The 24,522-nt window shown below is 41.7% G+C and overlaps 1 protein-coding gene across 2 annotated transcripts in view; it reads right to left on the bottom strand.

The window, feature by feature from the left end:
- The window catches only part of TRIT1 (tRNA isopentenyltransferase 1), a 48,212-nt gene that overhangs the window by 14,352 nt on the left and 9,338 nt on the right, over nucleotides 1–24,522 (bottom strand). For both annotated transcript variants that reach the window (XM_011977666.1, XM_011977667.1), the window contains exon 2: nucleotides 1,545–1,685. In XM_011977666.1, the coding sequence (XP_011833056.1) occupies nucleotides 1,545–1,685 (141 nt within the window). The remainder of the gene's footprint in view (nucleotides 1–1,544; nucleotides 1,686–24,522) is intronic.

Raw genomic sequence — 24,522 nt, 5'->3', positions numbered from 1 at the left:
TGTTAAGATTCCAGAAGAGGAGGGAGTGGAAAGAGGAAAGAAGATGGGATAGGACATACTTCACGGGAAAAGGTTTAACTTATTTGTGCAAGCCATGAAATGACTGTGATATTGAACAATCACCCTTCTACCCTTTGGGCCTCAGTAGTTAGTACCTTCACCTGTCGAATCAAGAAGGCTGATTGGGGCCAGGCGTGGTGGCTCACACTTGTAATTCCAGCACTTTGGGAGGCCGAGGCAGAAGGACCACTTGAGCCCAGGGGTTCAAGACCAGCCTGGCAACATAGCGAAATCCATCTCTACAAAAAATAAAATAGCCTGGTGCGGTGGCTCACACCTGTAATCCCAGCACTTTGGGAGGCCGAGGCAGGTGAATCACGAGGTCAGGAGTTCGAGACTAGCCTGGTGAAACCCTGTCTCTACTAAAGATACAAAAACTTAACCGGGTATGGTGGCGCATGCCTGTAGTCCCAGCTACTCGGTAGACTGAGGCAGAGGAATCACTTAAACCTGGGAGGCAGAGATTGCAGTAATCCGAGATTGCGCCATTGCACTCCAGCCTAGGTGACAGGGCAAGACTCCGTCTCAAAAAATAATGATAATAAAATAAAAATAATTAGCTGGGTGTGGTGGTAAGCACCTGTAGCCCCAGATACTTGGGAGGCTGAGGTGGGAGGATCACCTGAGCCCAGGAGGTCAAGGCAGCAACGAGCCATGACAGTGCCACTGCACTCTAACCTAGGCAACAGAGTGAGACTGTCTCTAGGAGAAAAAAAAAAAAATTTACACTTCCATTTGAATCTATATCTGGGTTTTCTATTCTGTGCCACAAATACATCTAGTACTAAATGAGTTCCATGCTATTATAATTATTATGACTTTTCAATCTTTTTATAGCAATCCAGATACTAAAGGCAGTCTGCATGTTAAGACATAAGGGCAATCCCCCTTACATTATTCTTTTTGCAAAAATTTCTTGGTTTTACCCAGAACTATATTTTCCAGTCCTCTCCCATCTAACAATCCCTTTGAAATTCTAACTATAACTCCATTATATTTATAGATTAACTTCGTATCTCCATTTAAAAGATAGAAAACCGAAGCTCAGTGGGGTTAAGGAAATGCTTTACCCAGTAAAATTCACATGGTAAAAAAGGCAGTTCTAGGACTGTAACACAAATTTTCTGATTCTTAAATCAGTGTTCTTATCACTAAAACAGTGCTTCTCAAATTTTAATGTGCATATGAATTACTGGGGACTCCTGTTATAATGCAGACTCTGATTCAGTAGGTCTGGAGTGGGGCCCAAGAATCAGCATTTCTAACAAGTTTCCAGAGGATGATGATGCCACAGTCTAAGGACAAGAATTTGAGTGACAAAGACACTGTATCTTTCAGTCCATAGTCTGATGGGGATGGCATCTATCAGTAGTTAGGCCTTGGGTGCCCCTTCTGAGAAGAAACTGCCACTAGAAGGAAAACTTCTCTCTTGGCTTGGGCTGCTTTCACCCACCAAACCCAGCTGCTGCCTTTCCTAAGGATATCAGAGCAGTTGCTCTATTTCTGAAGTCCACCACGGTGTAATTGGTCACAAGAGGATCCACAAAGCTGATCATGTGGTGCCGGCAGATTCTCTGCTCTTGGGCAGAAACCTTGTTGGTGATGATGTCTAGGCCTTCATAAACCTAGGGGAAAGAAAATTTACATGAGAAAGTCAACCACATCCATACAAAATGCATACTTATGAACAGAAATATTAATCTGTTTCTCCCTCCTGCCAAACACTTCACTGACCCAAAGCACCAGACGTATTCTAACAGAGGGCACAGTCAGATCCAAGAAACCCAAAACAAAGAAAGAAGAAAACAGAGCATTGGTTTTCTTATCAAATAGTAGCTATTAGCTCAGATTTAAAGGTAAGAAGGATATGTAAATACATGCCCAGAATTAGTAAAAACGAATGCTGCATGGCCAGAACGTTAAAGCCCTGCAAATTGGGCAGGGTGTTTTATTTATTTTGTTTATCACAAGACTCCAGAAAGGTAACATTTTGCATTCATTGCTCATAGTTCTACTTCAAAATGCTTAGGTATTTCTTGGATTTAAATGGCTCGAAAAAGTCTTCAGAATTTGTATAAGATTGGTTCCCTTTGTGGAGAAGGAGTCTACAAAAATACACAGAAAACATACATATACACACTTTGAAGTCAGAACCCCTAATACTGCTGTACTCTAGTGGAAACATTGTGATCTATCAAAATTACTGCTTCAGGGGTCAGCAAGGACAATCTCAATACTCAAAGGCAATATCCTGTCTGTGGGCTCTTGATCTGCCAATTCGACTAAAACGTTCAAGTGTACTTTTTCTAAATGCAAGGTCTCCAAGAACAGATCTGAAAATACTAGTTTGAAAATAGGGATGAATACTTTGAGATTAAATGTTCTCTGTAATCACTGATTCTACAGGGAGCACTGAATGAACAAATAATAAGTTCTGTAGAGCCCACAAAGATGTTAAAAGCATTTTTATCTCACGTTTCCCTTTACTTACATGGGTGTCAAATAAGTACGGTACAGTGTAATGGTTAGGAGGAAAGACCCTGGCGCCAGGCTGCCTCAGCTCATGTCCTAGCTCTGCCACTTACTAGTTATTTGTAGTTGGAGAAGTCAGTTACTAACCTCTCTGGGCCTTAATCCCTCATCAATAAAATGAAAATAATAATATCTATCTCATAGGGTTGTTGTGGGGATTAAATGAGTTACTACTAAAAAGCACTTGGTTTTTGCCTGGCACATTGTAAGGGCCGCGTGAGGGTCACTACTACCTAATTGCTGTCATTATCACTACTACTATCACTATAACTAAAAGAGAAAGGGAAATAATTTTAGTGTTACTGTTTAATACTCAGAAACCTCTATGCTCTTAGCGACTGAGGTCATTTACCAAGCACGGATATAAGCTATCTTCAATGAAATAAAATCAGTAAATAGTAAAACAGCATATAAATAAAAAATAACGTAAATTAGAGCCATAAGGAGTATCAATTCTGCCTTTTAAACTCATTTAATTTGTGCCTGACAGCAGACTCACATTCTCATACCTGAAAATTAATGGAATCATAAATCATAGAGTATTCTTTTCTGTGTATCTTGAACAAGACTTCCTTCTAATGTTATACAAGGTCATATGGTTATTATACACTGCTGTCTTCTGTGCAAATTAAGAAAAGCAAAGGGGAGGCCGGATGCAGTGGCTCATGCCTGTAATCCCAGCACTCTGAAAGGCCAAGGCAGGCAGATCACGATGTCAGGAGTTTGAGACCAGCCTGACCAACATGGTGAAACCCCATCTCTACTAAAAACACACAAAAAATTAGCTGGGTGTGGTGGCGTGTGCCTATAATCCCAGCTATACTCAGGAGGCTGAGGCAGGAGAATCGCTTGAACACAGGAGACAGAGTTTGCAGTGAGCCAAGATTACGCCATTCTAGCCTGGGCAACAGAGCGAGACTCGACTCCATCTCAAACAAAAACAAAAACAAAAAAACAATGAAAGAGGCCAGGTGTAGAGGCTCACACCTGTAATCCCAGCACCTTGGGAGGCTGAGGCAGGCAGATCACTTGAGTTCATGAGTTCAAGACCAGCCTGGGCAACATGGCGAAACTGCGTCTCTCCAAAAAATGCAAAAATTAGCCGAGTGTGGTGGCACACACCTGTAGTTCCACTACTGGGGAGGCTGAGGTGGGAGGATCCTTGTGCCTGGAAGGCAGAGGTTGCAGTGAGCTGAGATCATACCACTGCACTCCAGTCTGGGCAACAGAGCCAGACTTTGTCTCAAAAAAAAAGAAAAGAAAACTAAAGGGAGGAAAGAGTTAATAATAACTGTTTATTCCTCTCTGTCTCCCTCTTTTCCCACAGCCCTTGGTTGACTCTGCTGTAGCTTAGAATTCCAAATGATCACATTTTAAAGAGCTCACATAGCAACAACTTGATTTTGCTAGTAGAGGATTTCTAACCCCTGTTAAGTATGTTACGGTAAAAAGGATTCTAAATTTTTACACTGAGATTAATGTTAATTAATGTTAATCAGTGTCAAATCCATAGCTGCAAATGTACAATTACCCACACTTCCAACAAGGTCAAAATATAAATATCTCTACCAGCACCTTCTATCACAAACCCTAGAAGGCTAGATAAAATTTCTTCCTGTAATCTGCCTTTAGGTGTATCTTCTAGAGGCCCTTAAAATGGTGAGTTTAAACAAATGGACACACAAATATAATTCAAACAGAAGGTAACCCAGAGCTAGCTCACCTTATTTACTAAAGGAAGTGGCCTATTTTACTGCTTATGATAGATAATACAAATGCCACCAAATATCAGGAAGAAGAAAAGAGTATTAATGGTTTAAAGAAAGCAGAGCTCTTACTCACAGAGTTAACAAAAACTATAACTCACAAAAGTACTAAATCTTGCTTACTAATATAAATTGTCATCTTTGGGTGATCTGTTAACTCTTTGCCTCTTACACATTCAGATGAAAAGAAATGGGACATAAAGATGTGGGTGATAAAGACTAGACATCTGATTTACATTTAATATGGTTTTATGGGTATGTTTTATAGTCATTAACTAAATGCAAAACTGAAAACTTCTGAACACCAAACACAGCACTCAGAGGAAATGTTCACTGGAGTATTTTGGATTTTAGATTTTCAGATTTGGGATGTTTAATTGGTAAATATAATGCAAATATTCCAAAATCAGAAAAAACTAGGAAATCAAAACACTTCTGGTCCCAAGCATTTTGCATAATGGATACTCAACCTGTATAATAGTATATTAAAGTACAATAAATTAAAGTATATGACTGTGACCTGCATTGCAACAATAGGGAAAGGAGAGACAAGACTATAAGTGAAACACGATTGGCCAAGTGTTCATAATTATCGACTCTAGGTGATGGATATATGGGTAGTTCATTTCATTATTTGCCCTACTTTCTTTATATGTTGGGAAATTTCCATTACAAAAAGTTTATTTAGAAAAAGACAGCCAGTTGCGGTGGCTCACGTCTGTAATTCCAGCACTTTGGGAGGCCGAGGCAGGCAGATCATGAGATCAGGAGTTCGAGACCAGTCTGACCAACATGGTGAAACCCCGTCTTTACTAAAAATATAAAAATTAGCCAGAAGTGGTGGTGTGCACCTGTAATCCCAGCTACTCAGGAGGCTGAGGCAGGAGAATCGCTTGAACCCAGAGGGCAGAGGTTGCAGTGAGCGGAGATGGTGCCACTGCACTCCAGCCTGGGTAACAGAGCGAGAGTCTGTCTCAAAAAAAAAAAAAGACATGGATGTACTTCGCACTCATTATAATGGCTATTAGAAAAAGAAAAAAAGAAACAGAAAATAGCAAATGTTAGCAAGGATGTAGAGAAACTGGAACCCTTGTGCATTGCTGAGGGGAATGTAAAATGGTGCAGCTATTATGGAAAACAATATGGCAGTTTCGGGAAGGGCAAGGTGGCTCATGCCTGTAATCCCAACATTTTGGAAGGCTGAGGCAGACCCAGGAGTTCAAGATCAACCTAGGCAACATAACAAGACCCCATCTCTAGAACTTAAAAACAACAAGAAAAACTGGAAGAAAAACAATATGGCAGTTCCTCAAAAAAATAAAACAGAATTAACATACAACCTAGCAATTCCACTTCAGGTATATACCCAAAAGAATTGAAGGCAGGGGGTTGAACAGATATTTACACATCCATGTTCACAGCAGCATTATCCACAATAGCCAAAAGATGAAGTAATCCAAGTATCCATCCACAAATAAATGGACAAACAAAATACAGTCTATGCATACAATGAGTATTATTCAGCCTTAAGAAAGGTAGGAAACTGGCCGGGCGCAGTGGGTCATGCCTGTAATCCCAGACCTTTGGGAGGCTGAGGTGGATGGATCACCTGAGGTCAGCAGTTCAAGACCAGCCTGACCAATATGGTGAAACCCTATCTCTACTAATAATATAAAAATTAGCCAGGCATGGTAGCAGGCACCTGTAATCCCAGCTACTCAGGAGGCTGAGACAGAAGAATTGCTTGAACCTAGGAGGCAGATGTTGCAGTGAGCCGAGATCGCACCATTGCACTCCAGCCTGGGCAAGAGAGCAAGGCTCTGTCTCAAAAAAAAAAAGAAAAAAAAAGAAAAAAAGAAAGGCAGGAAATTATGACACATCCTACAACATAGATAACTTTGAACATACTCTGCTAAGTGAAATAAGCCAATCACAAAAGGACAAACACCGTATGATCTCACGTATATGAAGTACCTAGAGTAGCCAAATTCATAGAGACATAAAGTAGAATATTAGTTACCAGGAGCTGGGGAGAGGGGAGAATAGGGATTTATTGTTTAACTAGTACAGAGTTTCATTTTAAGAAGATAAAAACCTATTGGAGATGGAAGGTGGTAATGGCTGCAGAACAATGTGATTGTACTTAATGCCACTGAAACACTGAAATGGCTAAAATGGCCACCGAAATGGTTAATGGTCAATGTTATATCCCAATTAAAAAAAGTCTTGGATGATAGCTTTTAGGCATAATAAGAAACTAGTGAATAGCATCAATGAAATAAAATTTTCAAAATTATTGAGAGCTGGTAATGTTCTGTTTCTTGTAATGCTCTTTTTCTTGAACTGAAATTCAGTTGAGTTGTGGTTACACAGGTATTTTAACTTTTTGATAATGTACTGAGCTGTATAGTTATGAATTAGGTGTTTTTATGGGTATCCTTTATTTATCAAAAAAAATCATACTGAACAGGTAAGAAGCAAAAACACAACATTTTTCACAGTTGTACCAAGCATAAATATCTAAACAAACTTAGAAATCAATCAGTTTTGTAAATACCACATTTGGTCCAGAGGTTTAAGTTACATCCATGCTCTAAATGCCACAATCAGGCTTATGATTTTATTACCAGCCTAGAAAACATTCACATGTGAGATTTGTAGCTGAATGCCTTACATTTCCCCTATTTTTCAGCTTCAATTACAGTTTCAGCATCACTCTACCTACAATCAGCCTGAATGCTGGGAAGAGCCAGAAGGATCTGTGTTATCTTTCAAAGACAGCAAGTCACTCTGCTCCATTTCCCCTTCTCCCTTCCAAAGGACACTTGTGATCTGAGTACAAAGAAATGATTTGGAATAAAATGCTTTTCTCTGCACAAACCATATTTTGACAATACTAAGGAACTACTGGCTTCTTTGTAAGTCCTGATGACTGAAATATTCTGAAAAATTCCAGGTTTAATCCACTTCATCAATTATCTAACATAATTGACTTATCTCTACAAACATTTACTAAACGTCTACTATGTGTTAGGTATACTGCAACATGTTAGTTACGATAAGAAGATTAAGAAAGTCCCATGGCCAGGCATGGTGGCTCACACCTATAATCCCAGCACTTTAAAAGTCTGAGTAGGAGGATCACTAGAGACCAGGAGTTCAAGACCAGCCTGGTCAACATAGTGAGACTCCATCTCCAACAAAAATTTAAAAATTAGTCGGGTGTGGTGGCACGTGCCTCCCAGCTACTTGGGAGGCTGAGGCAGGAGGACTGCTTGTGCCCAGGAGTTCAAGGCCGTAGTGAGCTAAAAAGGTGCCCCTGCACTCCAGCCTGGGCAACAAAGCAAGGCCCTGTCTCTTAAAAAAGAGTCCTAGTCCTCAGAGAGTCCAAGTTAGACACAAACAGCTATAATAAAAGAAGATACATGATATAAAAGTGCATAATCACTAAACATTTAATGTTCTAAGCATTAAACTGGGCATTATAGAAAAATATACCACTTTGTTTCACCTCTATTGATGGTTTATTTCCAGACTGAAAAAAAAATTTGGAAAAATGGTGCAAGGCTGAAATAACCTTAACTCTCCAGATCAACAGAGCTGAAGCGCCTGGAGGAACTAATGAAGGCAAAAGAAATCTACAACAGAGAAAAAAAAAGATATGAAAAAAATAAACCCATAAACAACAACAAAAGATATGGAAAAATCAAAAAACAAAAAAAGAAATCCACAACAGAGACCTAGAAGAAGAAAACCAGCAGAATCTAGAGCCATGGTTCTCAACTCAAGTGATTTTGTTCACTGGGAGACATCTGGCAATGTCCAGAAATTTTTTCTTTTTTTTTTTTTTTGAGACAGAGTCTTGCTCTGTTGACCAGGCTAAGGTGCAGTGGTGTGATCTCAGCTCACGGCAACCTCCACCTCCCAGGTTCCAGCAATTCTCCTGCCTCAGCCTCCCGAGTAGCTGGGATTACAGGTGTCTGCCACCGTGCCTGGCTAATGCTTGTGTTTTTAGTAGAGACGGGGTTTTGCTATGTTGGCCAGGCTGGTCTCAAACTCCTGACCTCAGGTGATCCACCAGCCTCGGTCTCCCAGAGTGCTGGGATTACAGGTATGAGTCACTGCACCCAGTAAGAAACATTTTTGATTGTCACAACTACAGGGCTGGGGGGTGCTACTAGCATTTAGAGGGTAGAGGCCAAAGATGCTGCTACACATCCAATGATGCACTCTGGTCTAGCCATCAGCCCCAAACACAAAGAATTATCCGGCCCCAGGCCGGGCACGGTGGCTCACGCTTGTAATCCCAGCACTTTGGGAGGCCGAGGCGGGCGGATCACAAGGTCAGGAGATTGAGACCATCCTGGCTAACACGGTGAAACCCTGTCTCAACTAAAAATACAAAAAATTAGCCAGGCGTAGTGGCAGGCACCTGTAGTCCCAGCTACTCGAGAGGCTGAGGCAGGAGAATGGCATGAACTCAGAAGGCGGAGCTTGCAGTGAGCCAAGATCGCACCACTGCACTCCAAGCCTGAGCGACAGAGCGAGACTCTGTCTCAAAAAAAAAACCAAAAAAACAAAAAAACATTTATCTGGCCCCAAAATGTCAACAGTCCTGAAATTGAGAAACCCTGATCTAAAGAAATATCACTTTGCAGATACTCCCCCGAGTTTTTTAAGTGTACAGCCAAAGATCCCATCCTTTTAAGCCTCCATCCCTTTGGGCTGCCTTGCTATAGGGTGGTCCTGAGTGTGCTAATCAGCAGCAATGTCTGTGGCAGTGGGCAAATCCCAGAGCTCTGAGTGCTGGCTGTGATGTCCCCACATAGCTGTCTATAAGCAAAAGGAAAAGCTGCCCCCACCCCTTGTTGGTTCCTTCCCTATAAGTTATCTTCCACCTTTTCACTTATGTCCTTCCCGTTTCCAAATAGATCCTAAAGTCCTTCAATCACTTTCCTGCCTCAGTGGATTACACCTGCCTTGAAAACCACAACCTTGGATTATGGCTTAGTATAATCATCCACTGCTTGCTGCCCTCCACTGCCCTATGGATATCTCACTGAGATCATTAATGAACCCTAACTGCCAAATATAACACTTTTCTACAAAGCTCTCAAAACAAGTAATGGAAAAAGCAACAATCTGATACTACTGAGCTCTCTCTCCTTCATAAATCACTCCACTTTGGGGCTTCAAGAGCACCATTCTTTCCAGGTTTTTCTTCCTATCCCACTAGACCTTCCTCCATCTACTTTACTGAGGCCAGCCATTGATCTATCTGGAGAAAAGAGAGATCAGCCTGTTACTGTGTCTATATAGAAAGAAGTAGACATAAGACACTCCATTTTGTTCTGTATTGGAGATGCTGTTAATCTGTGACCCTACCCCCAACCTTGTCCTTGCAAGAGACATGTGCTGTGGTGACTCAAGGTTTAATGGATTTTGGGCTGTGCAGGATGTGTCTTTGTTAAACAAGTGCCTGAAGGCAGCTTGCTGGTTAAAAGTCATCACCATTCCCTTAATTTCAACTACCCAGGGACACATACATGGCCAAAGGTCGCAGGAACCTCTGCCTAGGAAAGCTAGGTACTGTCCAAGGTTTCTCCCCATGTGATAGGCTGAAACAATGCTGCTAAAAGGTTTATGGAGATGTTTGCATATGCATCTCAAGGCACAGCATTTTCCTTTAAACTTATTCATGTCACAGAGATTTTTGTTCATATGTCTTACTGCTGATTTCCTCCCTACAATGATCCTATTGTCCAGCCACTCCCTTATCTTTAAGATGGTAAAGATAATTATCAATAAATACTAAGGGAACTCAGAGATCGGTGCCGGCGTGGGTCCTCTGTAAGCTGAGCGCTGGTCCCCTGGGCCCACTTTTTCTTTCTCTATACTTTGTCTCTGTGTCTCATTTCTTTTCTCAAGTCTCTTGTTCTACCTAACGAGAAACACCCACAGGTGTGGAGGGGCAGGCCACCCCTTCAATCTATTAGCAGTATCTGTCAGAAACAATACTGAGAAATGGCAGTCTTTATGGCATCCATCTGCCTTTTTGTATTATGAACTTTCTCTGAGTGACACCCATGGCTTCTACAACCACTGTTGTGTTGATAACTCTCAAAATCCATATCCACAATCCAGTTCTCTTTTTGTGGTGCCAGACCTGTATATTCAACTGTCCAGTGGACATTCCATCATCGAGAGGCACATAGCATATAGAAAAGTGGTTAACAGTAAGGATTCTCGTCAGGCATGGTGGCTCATGCCTGCAATCCCAGCACCATGGGTGGCTGAGGCAGGTGGATCACTTGAGCCTAGTGTTCAAGACCAGCTGGGCAACATTGTGAGACTCTGTTTCTCAAAAAAAAAAACAAAAAAACAAGAAAATCAGTCAGGCATGGTGGCGCGCACCTGTAGTCCCAACTACTCAGGAGGCTAAGATGGGAGGGTCATTTGAGCCCAAGAGGTCGAGCTGCAGTGGGCCATAATTGCACGACTTCACTCCAGCCTGGGTGGCACAACAAGACAAGAAAGAAAGGAAGGAAAGAAGAAAAGGAAAGGAAAGAGAGTGATAAAGAATGGAAAGAAAAGAAAAAGAAAGGAAGGAAGGGAGGGAAGGAAGGAAAGGAAGAAGAAAGAAAAAGGAAAAGAAAGGGAGGAAAGAAAGGGAAGAAAAAAGAAAGAAAAGGGAAGAGGGAGAGAGGGAGGGAGAGAAGGAAGGAAGGAGGGAAGGAAGGAAGGAAGGAAGTCGGTCAAGTTTTTCTTCTGGAACCTCAAGTTTCTCACATCTGACATCTCTTCTAGTTCTTTTTTTTTTTTTTTTTTCAGATGGAGTCTTTGTCTCCCAGGCTGGAGTGCAGTGGCATGATTTTGGCTCACTGCAACCTCCCCCTTCCAGATTCAAGAGATTCTCCTGCCTGAGCCTCCCAAGTAGCTGGGATTATAGGCACCTGTTACCACGCCCAGCTAATTTCTTCTAGTTTTAATAGTTCAAGCTTCAGGAGAAAAGATGGTTTTAGCATATGTAGATGAAAGGAAAAATTAAGAGGTTGACACTCACTGAGAAGTTGATTTTCCTTTAAACAAACTCAACTGAAGAGATTTTGAAGAGTAGGGGAAAGGCTGATTTCTTGACTAACTTTACTTTTTTAATTAAAAGAAAACTTTTTTTTAACATAACTTCAGTGGGTTAGGACTAATAAGTTTGCTGCAGGAACATCAAGGCAATTACTCTTTTTAACTCTGGCAGAAATTCAACTGTAGATATGCTGAATAAACTGGACACATTAAGATGCTCAGAAAGCAGAAGGCCAGGCACAGTGGCTCACACCTGTAATCCCAACACCTTGGGAGGCCAAGATAGGAGGATCGCTTGAGCTGAGGAGTTTGAAACCAGCCTGGGCAACACAAAGACCCCATCTCTACAAAAAATAACAAAAACAAAAACAAAAAAACAGTTTTAACCAGCCAGGCGTGGTGGCACGTGCCTATAGTTCTGCTACTCAGGAGACTGAGGTGGGAGGATTGCTTGAGCCAGGAGGTCAGGGCTGCTGTGAGCCATGATTGCACCACTGCACTCCAGCCTAGGCGACAAAGCAAGACACTGTCTCAAAAAATAAAATAAAATAAATTAAATTAAAATAAAATAAAATAAAAAAGCAGAAGAATCTGTGCCTGATCTGTTGAGTCAGTGTGATGAGACTCATGGTTTGGAATTTATAGTGCAGATTACGACTTTTATTCCTTTCTATGGCTCTTCTCTTTAAGGGAAAAGGGACCTCATATAAGGCCACAGTTTTCTGCCTTTTTTTTTTTTTTTTTTTTTTTTTGAGATGGAGTTTCGCTCTTGTTGCCCAGGCTGGAGTGCAGTGGTGCAATCTTGGCTTGCCGCAACCTCCACCTCCTGGGTTCAAGTGGATTCTCCTGCCTCAGCCTCCCGAGTGGCTGGGATTATTATAGGCGTCCACCACCATGCCCGGCTAGTTTTGTATTTTTAGTAGAGACGGGGTTTCTCCATGTTGGTCAGGCTGGTCTCAAACTCGTGACCTCAGGTGATCCGCCCGCCTCAGCCTCCCAAAGTGCTGGGATTACAGGCGTGAGCCACTGCGCCTGGCCAAGGCCATAGTTTTCAAACTGAGACATGTATAACATACATATGATACATTCTTCTGAAGTATCAATCTTACTAGGTAGTAAAAAAAAAAAAAAATTGAAACATTTTTACATCTAAACAAACAGCGCAGAGAATGCAAAATTGGCTCACATTTTTAAGTTAAAACATGAGAAACTGCAACACAGAGCTTCTGCAATGGCTGCTTGGAGTCCACCTGCAAACAAACACTGGAGAAGCAATTCAGAACATCCATCCAGTCCAAACACCCAACATTTTATATTCGAGAATACTCAGGCTCCCCTGGCCATATAACTGGCGGGAAGCAGAGACAGGACTAATGCCAGGCTGCTCTGCCTATAACCCAAGCTATTTCTGCTGCCACTTAGTAGAATTTTTATCCCCATTTGACTCTGGTGTGTTTGTTTGCTTTAAGTAATGAATTCCTCCTGAGGTGAAATTAAATTCCAGAAACTGAGGAAAAGACAGTTACCACACACTGAACCCCTTCAAGATTCTTTTTTTTTTTTTTTTTTTTTTTTTTGAGACGGGGTCTCACTCTGTCGCCCAGGCTGGAGTGCAGTGACTCCATCTTGACTCACTGCAAGCTCCGCCTCCCGGGTTCACGCCATTCTCCTGCCTCAGCTGCCCAAGTAGCTGGGACTAGAAGAGCCTGCCACCAAGCCTGGCTAATTTTTTTGTATTTTTAGTAGAGATGGGGTCTCACCATGTTAGGATGATCTCGATCTCCTGACCTCATGATTCACCTACCTCGGCCTCCCCAAGTGCTGGGATTACAGGCGTGAGCCACCGTGCCCAGCCATTCAAGGTTCTGAAGAGTAGGCAAGAGAGAAAGCTACAAATATACACACAGACAACACCATGTGACCATAATGCTGACACACAAACAAAGGGCTTAAGAGAGAAAATAAGGTTCATAATAAAGTTTCCATTCTTTGGCCATCTGTACAGCCTCAAGATTGGCCCATCTTTGATGATTTCAGTGATATTTTATCTCAGGATACCTCAAATAGCATATGATAGCTGAGGTACTTCAGTATTTGGAGGTGCATATCTAAGTTATGAGGAGATAATATAGGATAATGGAGTGGACCATCTAGGTTCAAATTTTGCCTCTACCATCCAGCGGTGGCCTTCAGTTAGCAGATTATTTAAATACCTAATTTTTCGTTGCTTCAAGTGTCCTCATCTGTAAAATGGGGATAATATGAGCACCTACACTCTTTATTGGGTTATTTGAAGATTAGTGTTAGTGCATGCAAAATGTTTAGAATGATGCCAGGCAGATAAGCACTATGTAAGTGCTTGACATTATTTATATTTAATTGGTAGTGGTTAAACAAGATTTTCCTTGGCTCTTTGTGAGAGTTTCGCTCTTGTTACCCTGGCTAGGGCCTAAAAGAAACACAAAATACCAGCGCTGAAAGGAGCTTTAGACACCAAGACAGATAATGTATGGCCCATAAAGCCTAAAATATTTACTATCTATCTCTTGATTGAAAAAGTTTCTAATACCTGATCTAATCCAATGAGTCTTCTCTGCTTAATACAACCAAAGAGGAAACTAAGGCCTAGAGAGGGTCAGTAACTTGTCCTAGGTTATACATACAGTGAGTGAGTGGCACAGCTGGAACTAAAACCCAGTTTTCCCAAAAAATATAACTGCCTACCAGGCTAAATGAAGACCTTAAAGACAGACTATAGGCCAGATGCGGTGGTTCATGTCTGTAATCCCAGCATTAGGGAGGCTGAGGCAGACAGATCACTTAAGGCCAGGAGTTGAAGACCAGGTTGGCCAACATAGTGAAACCCTGTCTCTACTTAAAATACAAAAAATTAGCTGAGTGTGGTGGTATGCGCCTGTAGTCCCAGCTACTGGGGAGGCTGAGGCACAAGAATTGCTTGAACCCAGGAGGTTGCAGTAAGCCAAGATCATGCCACTACACTCCAGCCTGGGTGATAGAGCGAGATTCTGTCTCAAAACAAACAAACAAACAAAAAAAGACAGACTATAAATTAGGAGACTAGTGGCATCTTCGAGTTAGAAAAATAATCTAATCAATGGACCCTCACTAAGTATAGGCCTAGGTATCACTATTTTTTTGTTGTTTTTGAGACAGAATCTCGCTGTGTCGCCAGGCTGGAGTGCAGTGACACGATCTCGGCTCACTGCAACTTCCGTCTCCCGGGTTCAAACGATTCTCCTGCCTCAGCCTCCCAAATAGCTGGGACTACAGGCACGCGCCAATGTGCCCAGCTAATTTTTGTATTTTTAGTAGAGACGGGGTTTCACCAAGTTAGCCAGGATGGTCTTGATCTCTTGAACTCATGATCCGCCTGCCTCAGCCTCCCAAAGTGGGCATCAGTATTTTTTAATGCTCTCCAGGTGATTATAATACGAAGCTGGGGTTGAAAACCACTGTTAGATGGCTGGTGTCGGGGTAGCTCATGCCTGTAAACCCAACACTCTGGGAGGCTGAGGTAGGTGGATCACTTGAGCCTAGGAGTTAGAAACCAGCCTAGGTAACATGATGAAACTCCATCTCCATAAAAAAATTAAAAAATTAGCTGGGCCTGCTGGCACACGCCTGTGGTCCCAGCTACTTGGGAAGCTGAGGTCAGAGAATCGCTTGAGCCTGGGAAGTTACAGCTGCAGTCAGCTGAGATCGCACCACCGCACTCCAGCCTGGGCAACAGAGCACGACCCTGTCTCTTAAAAACCAGAAAAAAGAAGAAAAAAAAGAAAAAAAAAAAGAAAACCACTATTACAAGTACTGTGTTAAGTAGTGAGAAGTAAACCAAAAAAAGAAAAAGAAAAAAAAAAAAGAAAAGGCAAGGAAATTGAGTAGCTAACCAAACATATCCAGACCTAAGTATGCCTGGATAACACAGGACCCCACAGTTAATCTCCAATTATCTACAAGTACGTAGGGAAGAGCAACAGGGGCAATAAAGGCATGAAAGCCCTGGGTATGTGTCCATTTACACTAGCAACACTAGCAATCAATGACTTTTTTTTCTGAGATGGTATGTTGCTCCGTCGACTAAATTGATCTAAATTGGACTAAAGTGATCACCCCACCTCAGCCTACCAAGTAGCAGGGACTACAGGTGTGCACCACCACACCACACCCATGTTCGGCTAATTTTTATTTATTTATTTTTTTTCTCGCTCTGTCACCCAGAGTGGAGTGCGGTGGGACGATCTCAGCTCACTGCAACCTCCGCCTCCTGGGTTCAAGTGATTGTCTTGCCTCAGCCTCCCAAGTAGCTGAGATTACAGTCATGCGCCACCATGAACAGCTAATTTTTATATTTTTAGTAGAGACAGGGATTGTCTATGTTGGTTAGGCTGGTCTATCTATATATATTTTTTGAAAGACTGGCCAGGAATGGTGCCTCACGCCTATAATCCCAACATTTTGGGAGGCCAAGATAGGCAGATCGCTTGAGCTCAGGAGTTCACGACCAGCCTGGGCAACATGGCAAAACCCCGTCTCTACAGAAACAAACAAACAAAAATTAGTTAGGTGTCCTTTCTGGCCAACATGGTGAAACCCTGTCTCTACTAAAAATACAAAAATTAGCTGGCTGTGTTGGCGTGTGCCCGTAGTCCCAGCTACTTGGGAGGCTGAGGCAGGAGAATTGCTTGAACCCAGGAGGCAGAGGCTGCCGTGAGCCGAGACCATGCCACTGCACTCCAGCCTGGGCGACAGAGTAAGACTGTCTCAAAAAAAAAAAAAAAATTAAGTGTGGTGGCACACAACTGTAATCCCAGCTACTCAGTAGGCTGAGGTGGAAGGACCGCTTGAGCCCAGGAGGTGGAGGCTGCAGTGAGCAGAGATCACACCATAGCACTCCAGCCTGGGAAACAGAATAAGACCCTGTCTCAAAGAAATAAATAAATAAAAGGCAGAGCAAACAGAAAACACAAAAAAGAAAAACACAAATGGCCAAGCTAGGTAAAGTGGCTCACATCTGTAATCCCAGTGCTTTGTAACGCCAAGGTGTGAGGATTGATTGAGGCCAGGAGTTCAAGACCACCCCTGGTAACAAAGGGACAACATCTCTACAAAAATAAAATTAAGGAGAAACACAAATAGCCAATATATCCTTGAAAAGATAATTAACCTCCCTGGGAAATGAAATTAAAAAGAAATCCATTTCTTATTTACCAGATTGACAAAGATGAAAAAGACAGGGAATACACAGAACTGCACATGTGAGGTGAAACAGACATCCTACTGGTATGTCTGTTTCATGGTCTCCAAAGTAGTACAGCAATATCTTTCAAAATATAATGTGTACAACTCAACAACAAAAAAACTACTCACGTGTAAAATGAGCAAAGGACTTTGAATAGATATTTTTCCAAAGAAGATACAAATGGTCAACAAACACACCAGAAAATGTTCAAAATCGTTAGTCATTACGGAAATATAAATCAAAACCACAGTAAGATACCACTTTCATACCCACTAAGATGGTTACAATTTTTTAAAAAGGAAAATAGTAAGTGTTAGAATAGATAGGGAGAAATTTGATACCCTTGTACTTTGCTGGTGGAAATGTAAAATGGTATAGCTACTGTGAAAAACAATATGGCAGTTCCTTAAAAAGTTAAATACAGAATTACCATATGATGTAGCAATTCCACTCCCTGGTATATACCCCAAATAATTCAAAACAGGTACTAAAACAAACATGTACACTCATGTTCATAGTAGTGTTATTTACAATAACATAGTATTGTAATAACATAGTTCATAGTAGTGTTATTTACAATAGCCTAAAGGTGCTAATGTCTATCCACAGATTAACTAACTATAGTATATATATATATATACAATGGAAAATTATTCAACTATTAAAAGGAATAAAGTACCAATACATGCTACAGCTAATGTAAGTGAAAGAAGTCAGACACAGTGGTGGTTAACGCCTGTAATCCCAGCACTTTGGGAGGCAGAGGTCGGATGATCGCTTGAGCCCAGGAGTTTGGAACCAGCCTTGGCCACATAGCAAGACTCCACCTCTATATTTAAAAAAAAAAAAAGGCAGCAGCAACAGCCAGACACAAAAGATCACACGTTGTCTGATCCCTGATCCCATTTATATGAAACAACCCAGAATAGGCCGGGTGCAGTGGCTCACACCTGTAATCCCAGCACTTTTAGGAGGCTGAGGCGGGCAGATCACCAGGTCAGGAGATCGAGACCATCCTGGCTAACACTGTGAAACCCTGTCTCTACTAAAAATACAAAAAAAATTCGCTGGGCGTGGTGGCAGACACCTGCAGTCCCAGCTACTTGGGAGGCTGAGGCAGGAGAATGGTGTGAACCTGGTACGCGGAGCTTGCAGTGAGCTGAAATCGCACCACTGCACTCCAGTCTGGGCGACAGAGTGACACTCCGTCCCAAAAAAAAAAAAAAAAAAAAAATAACCCAGAATAGGTAAATCTATAGAGAGAGAAAGCAGACTGGAGGTTTCCAGAGGCTGCATGGAAGGAGAAATGGGGAGTAACTGCTTAATGAGTATGCGATTTTCTTTTTGGGGTGATTATTTTGCAACTAAATAGATGTGGTGGTTGTAGTACCTTGTGATTGTACTATGTCACTGAATTGTTCATTTTTAAATGGTTAATGTTAGGTGATTTTAACCTCAATAAGAACAATAATACAAAATATACCCTCTACTAAAGCTGCTGAAGTGGAAGAAGATGGGAAAAAAAACTCATGTGTGTAGCCTCTCAACCAATAATATCATTCTAGAAATTTACCCTGAGGAGAGAATCATATAAGGGCAAAAATACGTAAGTGCAGAGATGTTCATCTCTGCATCATTTATAACAGCAAGAAACTGAACACTTCAAATGTCCTTCGGTGGAAAACTGGTTAAGTAAATCATGATGCATCTATAACAGGGATTAAAACAATAATGTAGATAAGCTGGAGAGCTAACACTATTCAATTTCAAGATTTATTATAAAGCTACAACAATCAAGACAATGTGGTATTTGTGAAAGAGCAGACACACAGATCAATGGAACACAACAGAGATACCAGAAACAGACTCACAAATATAATCAACTGATTTTTGACAAAGGTACAAAGGCACTTCAATGGAGAAAAGATAGTATTTCAAAAAAGGTGTTACAAATGAATATCCATATGTATCTGATATACCACATTATACAAAAGTTAATTGAAAGTTGATCACAGACCTAAATGTACAATGCAAAATTATAAAACTTATAAAAACTTATAAAGTTATAAAACTTATAAAAATTATAAAACTTCTTTTTTTAAAAAAAGAAAATTTTGCCAGGTGCAGTGGCTCAGGCCTGTAATCCCAGCATTTTGAGAGGTCGAGGCAGGTGGATCCCAAGGTCAGGAGTTCAAGACCAGCCTGCCAAGATAGTGAAACCCTGGCCTCTACTAAAAATACAAAAAAAAAAAAAATAGCCGGGCATGGTGATGGGTGCCTGTAATCCCAGCTACTTGGGAGGCTGAGGCAGGAGAATCTCTTGAACTCAGGAGGCAGAGGTTGCAGTGAGCTGAGATCATGCCATTGCACTTCAGCCCATGCGACAGTGCGGGACTCCGACTCAAAAAAAAAAAAAAAGAAAGAAAAGAAAAGAACAGAAAACTTGCATGATCCTGGGCTTGACAATGAGTTTTTAAAATGACTTCAAAGATACAATTCATAAAAGAAAAAAAGATAAATTAAATAGGGCATTATAAAAATGTAGAACTTTTGCTCTGTGAAAGATAGTGTGAAGAGAATGAAAAAATAAGCCACAGATTGGGAGAAAATATTTGTGAATAACATACTGATAAAGGATTTGTACCCAGGATATACATAAAGAACTCTTGGCCGGGCACGGTGGCTCATGCCTGTAATCCCTGCACTTTGGGAGGCCGAGTTAGGTGGATCACCTAAGGTCAGGAGTTCGAGACTAGCCTGCCCAACATGGTGAAACCCCGTCTCTACTAAAAATACAAAAAATTAGCCGGGTGTGGTGACAGGCGCCTATAATCCCAGCTACTCAGGAGGCTGAGGCAGGAGAATTGCTTGAACCCGGGAGGTGGAGGTTGCAGTAAGCCGAGATCATGCCATTGCACTCCAGCCTGGGCGACAAGAGCAAAACTTCCTCTCAAAAAAAAAAAAAACTCTTAAAATTCAACAATAAGAAAACAACCCCACTCCTGTGGGCGGAAGATCTGACAGACACTTCACCAAGGATAGACAGATGGCAAATAAGGATATGAAAAGAAGCTCAACATTGGCTGGGCATGGTGGCTCACGCCTGTAATCCCAGCACTTTAGGAGGCCGAGGCGGGTGGATCACCTGAGGTCAGGAGTTCCAGACCATCCTGGCCAACATGGCAAAACCCAATCTCTACTAAAAATATAAAAATTAGCTGGGTGCGGTGGCAGGCACGTGTAATCCCAACTAGTCGGGAGGCTGAGGCAGGAGAATCCCTTGAACCCAGGAGGCGGAGGTTGCAGTGAGCCGAGATCGCACCACTGCACTCCAGCCTGGGCAACAAGGGCGAAACTCTGTCTCGAATAAAAAAAAAAGGTGAATAGACAAACTATGGTACATGCAAACAATGAAATACTACTCAGCAATAAAGAGCACTGGACGCATGCAACAACATGGAAGAATTTTAAACATATTTTGCTGGCCAGGCACAGTGGCTCATGCCTATAATGCTAGCCCAAGGCAGGTGGATTGCTTGAACTCAGGAGTTCCAGACCGGCCTGGGCAACATGGTGAAACCCTGTCTCTACAAAAAAATACAAAAATTAGCCAGGTGTGGTGTGGCACACGCCTATAGTCCCAGCTACTTGGGGGGCTGAGGTGGGAGGATTGCTAGAGCCCAGGAAGTTGACACTGCAGTGAGCTGAGATGGTGCCACTGCACCCCACCCTGGGCAACAGAGTGAGACCCTTCTCAAATCAATCAATCAATCAATCTATCTATCTATCTATCTATCTTTTAAAAAAAAATGTATTTTGCTAAGTGAAAAAAGCCAAACCTCAAAGGTTGCATATTGCATGATTTCATTTTAAGACATTCTGGAAAAGGCAAAACGATAGTGATGGAAAACATGTAAGTCATTGCCAGAGATTGGGGGAGATAGAGGGGTTGACTACAAAGGGGCCATTATAAGGGATTTTTTAGGGTGATAGAACTGTTCAGTATGGTACTGTGGGGTATATATCTGACTCTATGCATCTGTCAAAATCCATACAACTAAACATCCTAAAGAGTACACTTTACTGTATGTATGCAAAAAATTAAAAAAATGTTTTTTTTGAGACAGAGTCTCACTTTGTTTTCCAGGCTAGACTGCAGTGGCCCCATCATGACTCACTGTAGCCTTGACCTCCCTGGCTCAAGCAATCCTCCTGTTGGGACTACAGGTATGTGCCACCATGCCTGGTTAATTTCTTTTTTTTTTTTTTTTGTAGAGATGGGCTCTCACTATGTTACCCAAGCTGATCTCAAACTTCTAGGCCCAAGCAATCGTCCTCCTTGGCATCCCAAAGTGCTGGGATTAGAGGTATGAACCACTGCAGCTGCCCACTGTATGCAAATTTTTAAAAATAACCAGAGTATCTGGGAACCCAGGATAGACTGCAGACTATAACAAACGAAATCTAACTGCATAACAAACGTCTGCTATAACCTCAGGGAGGAAAACAAAAGGAGCTGATCTAAGTAGCTTCATAAAACAATGTTACTACTGGATACTGTAAGGATAAAAACAAACAAACTGTAGGCAAACATTGTACTCTAGTTGGTAAATCTGTTTCTCACAGGAGTAATCACTGAAACTACAGGTTACACAAATAAGTAAATACACTGTAGAGAATGAGAGCTAAATTTCTTTTTTTTTTTTGAGACGGAGTCTCGCTCTGTCGCCCAGGCTGGAGTGCAGTGGCCGGATCTCAGCTCACTGCAAGCTCCGCCTCCCAGGTTCGCGCCATTCTCCGGCCTCAGCCTCCCGAGTAGCTGGGACTACAGGCGCCCGTCACCTCGCCCGGCTAGTTTTTTGTATTTTTTAGTAGAGACGGGGTTTCACCGTGTTAGCCAGGATGGTCTCGATCTCCTGACCTCGTGATCCACCCGTCTCGGCCTCCCAAAGTGCTGGGATTACAGGCTTGAGCCACCGCGCCCGGCGAGAGCTAAATTTCTTACAAAGAAGTCACAAATAAGCAAGGGGGGAAGACAAGAATGAATCTTGTGGTGCTGGATTAGAGTCAGAGATACCAGTATAATCCCATGCTTATTTTAATATACATACAGATAGAGAAATAAATATAGATGTGTGTATAAATAGATTAATATACATACATACATTTCCTAGCTCTTTCCACTGAAAGGGACTAGAAGCATCTTGTAGTACCAGACAGGAAGTACTAAACACACACACACACAAACACAGAGAGAGAGAGAGAGAAAGGAAGGAAAGGAAGGAAAGGAAGGAAAGGAAGGAAAGGAAGGAAGGAAGGAAGGAGGAAAAGGAAGGAAAAGGAAGAAAGGAAGAAAACAAAGACAGGAAAGACTGATGAATGCTAAAATCAGAGGGTGAAACTTTAAGGAGAAATAGGACATCTGCATAGCCTGAGAGTATCTCCCCTAAAATATTTATTAATTACTGTGGTGCTTTTAACATATGTCCGCAAATTCTTTGATATGCTTTCCTCCTGGAAGTGAAGCTTAATTCTTCTTCTATTCAGAGTGGGCCAGACTTGGTAACTGATTTCCAACAAATATGACTAGGTACTGTCATTTTATGGAAATGGAAAAGAAAAATAACACGAAAAGGGAAAAATCGTGACTTTTTCAGTGAAGAAACGTGTACACAATCTCAACCAAATGATCAAAAGTTACCATCACCAGTAATAAGCCATGCTAATACTATGTTGATATCATACTTTGATGTGATCCAGTGAGAAGGGTACTTCACTTCTGTGGTATATTTTCCCAAAATCCATAATGCCAAGTCTAATCATGAGAAACCAAAACCCAAATGGAGAGACATCTACAAAAGAGCTAACCAGTACCCTTCAAAAGTATCAAGGTCATAAAAGACAAGGAAAGACTGAAAACTGTCAAAGATTAGAGGAGACTAAGGATACATGATGACTAACTACAGTATGGTATCCTAAACTGAATCCTGAAATGGAAAAGGAACATGAGTGAAAAAACTAGTGAAATCTAAGACTACAATTCGGTTAATAGTATTGTACCTATATCAATTTCTTAGTTTTAATAAATGTACCATGATGATGTAAGATATTAACATTAGGACAAAGTAGATGAAGGGTATACAGGAACTCTTGGTACTATCTTTGAAACTCTTGTGTAAATCTACAATTATTTCGGGCCAGGTGCAGTGGCTCACGCCTGTAATCCCAGCACTTTGGGAGGCTGAGGCGGATGGATCACCTGAGGTCAGGAGTTTGAGACCAGCCTGACCTACATGGAGAAATCCCATCTCTACTAAAAATACAAAATTAGCTGGGCGTGATGGCGTATGCCTGTAGTCCCAGCTACTCGGGAGGCTGAGGCAGAGAATCACTTGAACTCTGGAGGTGGCGGTTGCAGTGAGTCGAGATCATACCATCGCACTCCAGCATGGGCAACCAGAGGGAAACTGTCTCAAAAAAATAAAAATAAAAATAAAAATCTACAACTATTTCAAAATCAAAATTACACCTGTAATCTCAGCTACTTGGGAGGTGAGGTGGGAGGACTGCTTGAGCCCAGGAGTTTGAAATCAGCCTGGGTAACATAGTGAGACCCTGTCTCAATCAATCAATAAATAAAAAATTATAAAAACAATAATATAGGACAGTTTCTTAACCCCAGTACAATTAATATTTGGGGCCAAATAATTCTGTTATGGGAAGTTGTCCTGTGCCCACTAGAATGTTAGCAATGTCTCTGGCTTCTACCCATTAGATGCCAGGAACACACCTCCCCAGTTTTTAGAACCAAAAATGTCTCCAGGGATTGCCAAATGTCCCCTAGGAGGCCAAATCACCCCAAGTTGAGACTACTGATATAGCTATATACATTAACATATAAAGATATCCATAACATACTATTAAAAGAAAATAGAATAGCATCTAACCTCTGAGTCAATTTATGTAATAACATATATACACATGACATATGTGCTTAAATATATATACAAATGTCTGCAAGGATGTAAACCAAAATGGTTACTCCAGGATGCTAAGACTATGGTTATATTGTCTTTGTACTTTTCAGTGTTACTGGATTTTTTTAATAAGCATGTCTCATTTTTCTTTTCTTTTTTTTTTTTTTTTTTTTGAGACGGAGTTTCGTTCTTGTTGCCCAGGCTGGAGTGCAGTGGCGTGATCTCAGCTCACTGCAACCCTGCCTCCCGGGTTCAAGTGATTCTCCTGCCTCAGTCTCCTGAGTAGCTGGGATTACAGGCATGTACCACCACGCTTGGCTAATTTTTTTGTATTTTTAGTGGAGATGGGGTTTCTCCATGTTGGTCTGGCTGGTCTCTCGAGCTTCTGACCTCCGGTGATCTGCCCACCTCAGCCTCCCAAAGTGCTGGAATTACAGGTGTGAGCCACCGTGCCCGGCCCCCGCATGTCTCATTTTTCTGAGTAAAATTTGTCAGTAAAAATGCTTTGTTCTCATTTTTTTCATAGTCCTTCCAATTCAATAACCAAAATCCTACTGGTTCTGTTTCCAAAATATCAAAATGGTTACCTATTCTCTCCAGCCAAAGCCCAACTCCAGCCTCTCTCACCCAGGTTAATGTAACAGAATCCTAAACTGTTTTTCCTTCTCTAACCCATTCTCCAACCAGTTACTTCGTAAAATAGATTTACAGGCCAGGTGCAGTGGGTCACGCCTATAATTCCAGCCCTTTGGGAGCCCGAGGCAGGCAGATCACGAGGTCAGGAGTTCGAGACCAGCCTGATCAACACGGTGAAACCTCGTCTCTACTAAAAATACAAAAATTAGCC

Source organism: Mandrillus leucophaeus, unplaced genomic scaffold (assembly GCF_000951045.1).
Source record: "Mandrillus leucophaeus isolate KB7577 unplaced genomic scaffold, Mleu.le_1.0 Scaffold182, whole genome shotgun sequence".
Classification (NCBI taxonomy): domain Eukaryota; kingdom Metazoa; phylum Chordata; class Mammalia; order Primates; family Cercopithecidae; genus Mandrillus; species Mandrillus leucophaeus.
Note: the sequence above shows the minus strand (reverse complement) of the source record. Positions and strands in the feature narration are given on the sequence as shown.